Here is a 10,017-nt window from a genome sequence, read left to right on the forward strand (position 1 = left end):
GCCCAGCGCGACCTGGTGCGCAGGGACTGTGTGGAGCCCAGCCAGGCCCTCCTGACCCTGGGCTGCTCATGCTGTCCAGCCCAGCCCAGTGTGCGGGGAGCATGCAGAGCCCAGGTGCGTCCTGCTGGTCCTGGGGCTGCTTGTGCTGCCCCGTCTGGCCGGGCAGCACAAGCAGCCCCAGGGCTGACTGGACCCGGCTGGGCTCCGCACACTCCCCGAATGCCAGGCCAGGTCCTGCTGCTATAGGAATGGCCCAGCCACGTGGCAGGACCTGGCTGGGCCCGGCACGCAGGGACCGCATGCCATGCTGGGTCTTGCTGCCATGGCCCCAGTCCAGCCAGGCAGCAGAAGGGCCCCAGGACCTGGCTGGGCCTGGCACATGGTTCCCACATGCCGTGCTGGGTCCTGTTACCATCAGCCGGGCCAGGTCCAGCCGGGTGGCAGATGGGCCCCAGGGCTGGCTGAGCACCATGTCCCACCTCTGCCCCATTGTGCCTGCGGGGCATGAGGACCTGGCCCAGCCACATGTGGCTCTCTAATCCAGCTTTGCATGAGAGCGGATCACATGGCTCCGGGAGGTACGGCTCCTGTGCGCACCTCCCAGAGCCATGTGACCTGCTTTGGTGCAAAGCCAGACTAGCAAGCTGCCAAGATCCGGGCCAGGTCCTCACCCCCCACAGCCCCAGGGACATCCCCTCCACCACTCCCCAAACCCCTTGACATCCCCCTGCCACTCCTCACCCACGAACCACTCCCCCACACACAAACACTTACCTTGGACAGCACCAGGGCTGGGGGCAGCAGGAGCACCAAAGAGATGCTCTGGCCGAAACCACAGCGTCTCTTTTGGAGGACTGACTCTCTGCTGGCTCCGTGCACGGTCTAGGACCATGCCTTGCTGCGCTCTTCTGCAGAGTGTTTTCATATAGGGGTCTTATTTTCTCCCCATGCTGCAAACATGCAGCACAGGGAACATTTTTTCTTTCTGCATGTGCCTTCTGCCCCACCTCAAAGGGGTCTGAGGCGGGTCAAGAGGCACGTGCTTGCTCGTCTGGATTCGCCCAAAGAGGTGTAACATCAACATCAACACTTGGAAGACCCTTACTCAGTCAGGACCGAACAAAATGGAGGAAGACTCTTTGGGAGAGACCTCAACACTCTGAAACAGCTTGTCGACAAAAAGAACAGGAAAAGAGGAACAGGCAAAAAGAACATCAGAACATCCAATGCAGCACCACAGTGCCCATCCCTCCTGGAAACACCTGTCCCCACTGCAACAAGACGTGGATCTAGAATTGGGCTATGGAGTCACCTGCAGACTCACTATTAAGATCCTTGGAAGACAATCTTACTTGTTTGTGAGTGATCATCTATCATCATCATTCCATATAGAGCAGGGATCAAACTCACTAGGCCCAGTGGGTCAGATGAACAGTGTGGGGCTGGTCCACGAACTACATTGGTCCCACAGACAGGCCCCACATGCTGGATCCAGTGCATAGGGCCACTGCAGCATGGGTACCACATGCAGTACATGCCCCAGACCAGCCCCATGCAGGGGTGATTCAGTGCACACTACATGTGGATCTGCTCCAAGACCCATGGGTGGCATCATGTGCCAGAGCTTTCACCTGATGCTACGGCTCCGTGGCTTAGATCTGGCCCATTTCTTTAGCACCCCGATATAGAGTATTTATAATATGGCAACCTTGTGTATATTACTTGCTTAAAAGGAACATGAAACAAGGACATTTTTGTATTCCCCCAAATTCACTACAGATGTAAAGAAAAGTCCTGCGCAAGTGAAAGCTATGGAGAGCTTTTCCAGGTACCTCAGGAGGACCTATGCTTTCTGGGAACATAGGTAATTGGACAAGATCTTGCCCACGGCAACAACATGAACACCTCTTGTTTACAATGTGAAATGCTACTACTTTCTTTGTAGCAGGCAAGTTAACCAACTTCTCTTTAGTGATCTTACTAAAGCAGTAAGATCCTCTGAACAGTTCTGATGGGAGTCACCACCTGTCATTTCAGAATTGCAAGAGCATGTTAAAAAATCCTGCTTGGAATACTTTACACCAGAACTTCAGAGATGTTTATTAATTTGATTGCCTCCAGGCAGCGAGAACAAAACAGGCACTAAAGAATGAGCAAGACACCTAGGTAATTTTGTACAACAGCAAAAAACAGAAACAAAATGCCACTGACCAGTTCACAGTTAGTTACTAGAGTCTGTCAGAAGGTACAAACAAATGCTTGCTGACTCATGTAAAAGAGAGTACTACACCTTGCAAGTCAAACATTCCTTCCTTCTTAAAGAAGAAATTCTGTTATTCAATACATGTTCCCCAGCACACTAACTAGCTTGCAGATAGGTCACTTGCTTATCTCTGGGTACAATTCACCAAAACACAAAGGACAAAACTTTGCTTAATGCACAGAATGCATTTCTGGGAGCAATGGTAGACCTGTTAAAGAAGTTAATCAAAGCTCTTTAACTGAAGACTGAAATTTTTAAATAACTTTTGTTTTAGCACAATCCCTTGTGCTACTGCGTCAAATTTTGATAAATAAATTTGATTTTTCACAAACACAGCAGATATAGACTCCAATGCTGACAAGAGAGGTTAAAACATTATTTGTGGGAGAAATCTAATTGAAATTATACTAATGTGTGAGAGTATTTTCATAATTGGTGCTTATTTTCTACAAATCAATGAGTTCTTCCCTTTGTATTATTTTGTTTTAGCTTCATGGCTTATTTGAAATGTCTTTCTAACCCTAGAGTCCTACTTTTTACCACCCAGTATCATTATCTATCATTCCTTCTGGTTTTACAGTACCTGTCATTTCTACTTTATTATGACTATAATTATATCCAGGCACGTTATCCAGGTAACAAACTTAGGTCCAGTGCTTTCAGGCTGGGATTTTTCAAAGGGAACTACCTTGGACTCCTTTAAACTCCCAGACTGGGTTCTCTGATATGTGTAGTTGTATTTCTACACATGAAGTTATATATATCTGAGTCTTTCCATTAACTGTATTTTGCTACACTGTCTCCTTAATAATTATTATTATTATTATTAAATCCCAGACCAGTCTTCTTTTGGTATTAGTAAATCCTCTGAAAAGTCAGAAACTGCCTATCCTGAAAATACTTGTCTACTGCAAATTGCTAAGAGTTAACTTTATTTTTGTCATGTCTCTTGTGCCTCTAGAAAGTCTTATTTATCTGTGGCTTTAATCAAGGAAGAGCTAGTTTACACACTATGAATTTTTATTTACTATTCTATTTCACAAAACTTGAACCATCATTTCCTGAGTATGCTGTAACAGCTGTATTAGAAGTTGAAAATATTCAATCAGTCAGCACAATACAGTGATTGCTTACTTTATAAACTGCCTGAACCTACAGTATCTAAAGCCAACACTCACCTCTTCAACTTTCAGTTACAGACCTCTCACAGAAATACTTTCGGTTACAGTCAGATCGGTAGACTGCTGCATACTGGCACAGCGTGATAAAACAAATCATGATGATACTGCTCGCTCAGCCTCTTATGTTAGCTTGTCAGAAGAGACCAAAGCCACCCAAATGCCAAGCTCCAGACTTATGAAAATAGTCCTTTTAGAGAAGGAGTATTAATGCTTCAAGGAAAAAAGTTCTCATGAAAAGCAGGAAGCTGATGTCAGTGGCATCGAGAGGAGGGATGGGGCGGAGCAGAAAGGGGCTGAGCTGAGGGAAAGTGGAGCAGACACAGGGCTCGGTGCTTATAGCTTGTTGTTGGCAGTATAGCTAACACCACTGCATTACTGAAATACCAGTACCACTGCTAACATAAACACCAATAACACCCCCACTTCCCCAACAAACTCTGCCCTCCCTTGTGCATTACTGAATTTGTAGTGCTCATGAAAGAATAGCTTTGAGAAGCTTAGACAGAGCCAGGCATTGTACAGGTAACACACAGGGAAACTTCCTCACGCCATTCTGCCAAGTCACTTAAGTCCTGCCCTATACTGCTCCATGTAGCTCAAATCCTGATTCCGCAATGTTCCCTGCTGTTTCGTTTTTGGTTCTCAGTAAAGGCTGCCAGTACAGCCGGGCTACAGCTGTACACCACTAAACTTGCTTTCACTTCTGCAGCAATGTAACTTTGAAATGCTATCTTCAAAAATAGGATAACGGCCTTTCAGTCCTAAATATACTGCATTAGCTTTATGCACTAAAAAGTGAGGTTATAGTATTTGTTGTAACAGTAACAATTGCTACTTATTGTGCACAAGTAATTTTCTTTGATGAACTAAATTTCTTAGATGAAGGGGAAGAGATTTTTTAAGAGAATAATTTTGACCCAGAGAGTTGTGAAGCTTTTGGGAAGGAATTCGAGAGGACATTTAGCTGTGTTTTAATTGTAAGTAAACACTTCCTTTGCTTTATAAATTTTAGTTCCTCACAACTATGATAATATAGACATTAGTCATCTTGCTGAATGAATTATTGGAAAGCCCCTGGATATTACCAGGAGCAAGGCATCATAAAAATCTGTATGGAACAGAATACTACAGCAAATTCTAAACAGTTTAGTTTGGAAAAATAATACAACTTATAACAAGTCTCACCATTCTCAAAGTAATCCTAAATGTATCACATGGAGTGCTTAATTGCATCAGTCCTAAAGATACAAAACTAGATAGACTAGTCCCTAACAGTGGTTTGAGAAGAGTCAAACCCTGAAATAGAAAACAGGCTAGTAGAACAAATCTCTTACAAACAGCAGGTAGTTGGGCATATATCTATATTCACAGTAAAGAGTCCCAATTTTTCTCCTGAACTGAGCTACAGTAATTGTGGAGGGTGTCCTTATATGGAGGCATACCCTTTTTAAATCTGAAGTGCTTTGTCTCTTCCTGTGGTAGAAATTTCAGTTTAATTCTGAATTGTGGGGAGCATAAAACTTGGTACTTATATTTCTAACCATTTCAGTTTTGTCAGATGTCCTTTTGATTATGTATTACGAGGGGGCAATTGTGGGTGCCCAACTAACCTTCTCAATACCTTTCATGGGATATATTCCTCTCCTGTCTCTTCCCCATAGGAAGGCTTTTCATGCCTCTACCGCCTTTATTATCTAATCCCTCGTAAAGGGAACCTAAACTACACAAGGCATTCAACATGGGAATCTGCTGTCAAGTGACAGACTAGCATTAAGATTTTCTGAATTATTCTCTATGCCTCTCTTAATCCAACCCAACCTTTTATTTTGACCAGTTCTTCATATTGATTAGCCGCTTTCACCATACTGATATCCAGGTTGTTTTCCTTGAGTATGTACAGTCAGTTTATAACCTACTAATATGTAGGAGTAGTTCTAATTGTTCATAACCTATCACATGACATGGAATCTTACCCATCATCAAGTTGCTTGATTGTTTATCTCTATTTGTGCTGCAGGTACACGCACAGAATTGACAGGATGAATGGAAAAGAGAAAGGTAATGCTAAGAGTATATCAGTTCTGTTTTAGAAAATGATTATTGAATAGAAGGATGTGTGCTGCATCATTTTGATAGGAACAGTTTGTTACAAGAATGAGAAAAGGTTCCTATGTCATCCTATCATCCCCTTCTGAAATCGAATGGAATTAGAGCTTGTGACATCTCAGGTTAGCACATCTTATCAAAAGTAAACTTACCTAAAATATACAGTAGCCAATCCATACCTGTGAATTAATTCATGTCCTCTTTTTTTTTCCAAGCTCAGCTGTTTAATTACTGCCTATATTTCTAATTCATATCCTTGCCAATGCAGTGGCTAGGTTGTACCATCCTGAACAGTAACTCTGAATAGTAACTTGACAGTTCTACTTAACTAGCACTGTCAAAAATGTATTTGATAGGCTTTCCAACCTTCCCCGTCCTCCAGAATAAAGGCGGGTGAAAAGGAAATTGGCAACCAAACTGTCTCAGTGTACGGTGCAAAAGTGGGGGATAGAAATGGAAAGGCTGAATGTATCTATGACACTGCTGACTTCCCCACAGCTGTTGGTCTGGTACTTTTCAAAAGTAAAATTACTGAAAAGGAGGTGATGGAAGAGGAAAATGATTTTTTTTTTTTGAGGGGGGGAGGAAAAAAAACCAAACACAAAGGTAAGAAATAAACAAAGTGAACCATATAAGCTTGAAAACGATTTTCATCAGATTCCTAGTATCACCCAGAAAATAATATAATGCCCACACAAAAAACAAAACAATCCCTCCTCCCACTCCCAGAAAAAAAACACCTTACAATTTCAAACCCCCCCAGAATTAGTCTGGAAGCAACAGTGAATAAATAGATCTAACAAATGCCCCACTGCTGTATCATCCTTCATCACTCACCATCACCACACCAGATTTTGCTGTGCCAGTCTACCCATCCTTAACCTTGCCGCCTGAAATTGGCAAAAAGAAAAAATAAAAGAGATTTTTTTTTTACCCCTAAGATGAACAGATACTGAGAAGGTAACTTTAAGAAATAATATTTGGGCCTTTACGATGTAGAATTTTGTAATACTTTAATAATGTTGTGGCACATTAGCTGGACTCAAATCAAATCCATTTTAACCTCAACTCTTCTTTAATTTGCTGTTGTTACTGGCCAATTTGTTCAGGATTCATGGAAGTAAACTTAAGATTTAGAAACAAAATAGATTTTGAGAACCCATATTATTAGAGGAGTCTCTTTATTTTATAGCTTATATGCAAAGCAGTATGTTCACGTTATATACTTTAGGTGCCTTAAAAAAAGTATATCGTCTTCTTTCCAAGCTGTACAGTAAGTTACAACATTTGATAAATATGTTTTTGACAGTGAAACAAAAATTCTCAAAGCAGTTGAAGATCTATTTCGTTTTGCTTATTTGAATTAGTTTTATGCTTACTAGCTTCCCTCCTAACTAGAAAACTATGGTAAAACATCAAGCTCAATTAAAAACAGACACTATATACAAGTTTGTTTAAAAAAATTTCCTTTTGTAGTGTTTGCAATTGTTATACAAAATCCTTTAATAACTGAACCAAACATGCAGTCTTTACTCAGTACAAACCACCTTTAGCTTCTAATACCATTGACTAAATCCTTTGCACCGCACTTGGATTCTTAAGAAATGTAACTGAAGACCTTAAAAAAGTCTTCTTATTGGAAAACAATTATGCAGCTGTTACCATATGAATGATTTCTGTACCAGGTTATGCAGTCTAAGTAAAAAATTATGCAAGGTTAGGTTGAATATTGGGAAGCCTGAACTCTTAGTACTTCCCTGGATGTTTATTATTAGACAAGGATCAAGAGCAACACAACAGTTCAAAAGCCACAAAGACTTCAGCAGCCATTTTTCTGATGCTAGAGCTCTTCCTTATACAAGATGCTTTGAAAGTCTGGCTGCAACATTTAGCTTGCTGGTATCGCATCTGTCAGATTCCTAACCCTCTCCACTACAGTTCCAGATAGCAGAGGCCTGACCCTGTTAAAGTCATAGGTCCCAATTCTTGATTCACATGCTGAGTGCCCCAAAAAAGGAAGACCAAGGAAGAACAGAAGTGGCTTTAAAAGCAATTACTGTAGTCTGCACTGCCGGGAAAAGCTGGAGATCTGCTGGTGTATAAGAACAGCTATTCTGGAGAAACCAGAGCAACAAGGCCCAGAGTAAGGCAAGGGAACTTCAAGAGGCCTGGGCTGGCCAGGTTAGTGACTTTCAGGTTATGTTTTCCCTGCAAATTTTCTTTCTAGTTGAAGAGTAAAAAGGAAGAAGAAAAAGAGCAGGGACAGAGAAAATAACCAGTCACCAATATATTCAAGGGAGGAGTCCAAAACAACTCCCAAGTACCTCTGTTTCTGGTTCAACTCAGCTCAGCTTCCCTTCCCTCCCCACCCTTTGTCCTTCCTCTTGAAAAGACAACCTACCTCTCACAGGAGAGGATTGTCCCAGCTTTGCCTTGTTATCACCAGTATAAAGCACAGATTGCCCAAGCCAGGCCACCTGCAGCACAGCTCTCAGCTTCAGTGAAAGCAGCTGTCTTTAGCAAGAGAAACAGCACATTGGCTTGGTGTTGCTGAGGGTTAACAGAGCCAGCAGGGGGAGCAAGGACCTGATAGCATGCTGCCAGAGCAACCAGACAGGGGCTGCTATGCAGCAGGGTGACAGCCACCTCCAATGCACAGTCCCCCTGAATGACAGACACTCAGAAAATCAAACGCATGCCCCTAGTGCTTATATTCCAAAACCAAGGACAAAACCTGGTTGGCAGTTGTTACTCAAGTCTGTAGCGGTCTGAACAAGGAACACAGAAGAGAAGGACTACATCATGAAGGATAACCATGTTCAGGGCACCTAATATGCACAGTAACCCATGTTAGAACTTTCCTCATCTTAATGCAGATGTTTTATGTTTGAGTCATCCCATTTTTAGCCATCAACTAGCTTATTCCACAGTGGGTACTTGGGGAGGGAATGAACCAGTGAACACAAACACAACATTTAGGATCCTTTTGTAAAATCAGAGATTACCTTTGACTAATTGTGATCTCACTTTAAAATCACAGCTTTTCACTTATGGTGACAAATTTAGCTTAATGTTTCTTATACCTGATTTGCCTTTGCTGTTTGCACTATGAAGTCCATTTGTGTCTGAAAACCTGAAATGGTTAGCTGACTTGTGAATCACTGGCTAGTCTAAATCCCTTTCTATATGAGAGTTTGTATACAGCGCTTGTCAGCATGGCATCTAAAACTAACTGATTCAACCTTCCTTTTCAATCAAAATTTTCTACGTTTTTCTTTTGTTGGTCTGTGGTTTTTCCCCTCACTGTTTGGAAGTGTAGCTAAACAAAAAGTAGGCTTCTATTCTGCAGCATTTAACACCATGGTATAAGACCACAAAGCAGATTCCCCATATACAAAAGTTATGTTTGCTGAACACATCTGATAATTTACATGCCTAAGGTCTCTTTTTTTGGAATATGAACTTACTGACTTAAAGAGTCAACACATTCAACAAACCTACGTGACAGGGATATAAATATAATGTGCAATGCAAGAGGAATCAACTCTCAAACTATTGTTGGAAAATAAGTATTGGTGTCTTGCATGCAAGTCATAGTTTCAAAATATGTGTGTGTCGAATGACCTAGAGCAGGGGTTCTCAATCCCTGGGCCACAGCAGGTCACCTGCAGCTCCGCAATGCGATCAGCTACTGGACCAGAAGCGGCCACGGCTCAGCAAACCACAGCCCCACAAATCCAAGTGGAGAGATCACAGTTCTTTCTGCAGGGCCCGTGGCCCTCCCACCCAGGGGGTGGAATTATTTTTACCTGTCTTCCAGCCAGAAATTCCAGCCGTGGTCGGCTGTGACTTCTGGGCTGTGGTTTGCTGGGCCGTGGCATAAAAACTTTGGGAACCCCTGACCTAGAGCAAGCAGGTGACTAAGGCTTCCATTCAAATATGGTTGCAGTGCCTCAGGGCACTGAAAGACATGGAAAAAAATAATAAAACAAGCTTTACCAGAAGAAGCAAAGCATTTAATTCAACCCAGCTCCATAGCATCTGTATAGACAGCACGCTTCAGCAGGGCTTTTTGGCACTTTTATCCAATAGCTGATTTAATCAGCTATTAAATAAAAGCGCCAGAAAAATGCCACTAAGGGCATGCATAGACAAAGTGGGGGCCCTAAATTGAAGCGGTGGATTAAAAAAACCAAACAAACAAACGCTTCAATTTACGGCTGATTAAACCCCCATGTCGTGCACACACCCCACTGGCTTACCTGCCTCTCTGCTGGGGAAGAGAGGGCTCTGCCAGGGAGTGGAGCAGTTCATGGGCTAGGGGGGTGGGCCTAGTGTTTACCTCCATGGCAGTGGTGCCTGCCCCCCACCCTCCTGGTGGCACCCACCCACCCACAGGCACCCAGCTTGGGCGGTCCTGGAAGGCACTGCAGCCGTGGAGAGAAACATCGGGCCCTCACACAGCTC

At 42.9% G+C, this 10,017-nt stretch overlaps 1 protein-coding gene across 6 annotated transcripts in view; it reads right to left on the minus strand.

Moving 5' to 3' along the window:
* BBX (BBX, HMG-box containing) overlaps window positions 1-10,017 on the minus strand; it is a 182,074-nt gene that overhangs the window by 139,334 nt on the left and 32,723 nt on the right. For 2 of the 6 annotated variants that reach the window (XM_019528623.1, XM_019528620.1), the window contains exon 2: window positions 6,388-6,440. The exons of 3 other annotated variants lie outside the window; for them this stretch is intronic. In XM_019528623.1, the coding sequence (XP_019384168.1) occupies window positions 6,388-6,390 (3 nt within the window). In that variant the 5' untranslated portion in view covers window positions 6,391-6,440. Of the gene's footprint in view, window positions 1-3,441; window positions 3,631-6,387; window positions 6,441-10,017 lie in introns of those variants that run through there. One more of the 6 variants, XM_019528621.1, reaches the window with a different exon arrangement.

The sequence above is a fragment of the Crocodylus porosus genome, unplaced genomic scaffold (assembly GCF_001723895.1).
Source record: "Crocodylus porosus isolate Cpor-Errol unplaced genomic scaffold, CroPor_comp1, whole genome shotgun sequence".
Lineage (NCBI taxonomy): Eukaryota > Metazoa > Chordata > Crocodylia > Crocodylidae > Crocodylus > Crocodylus porosus.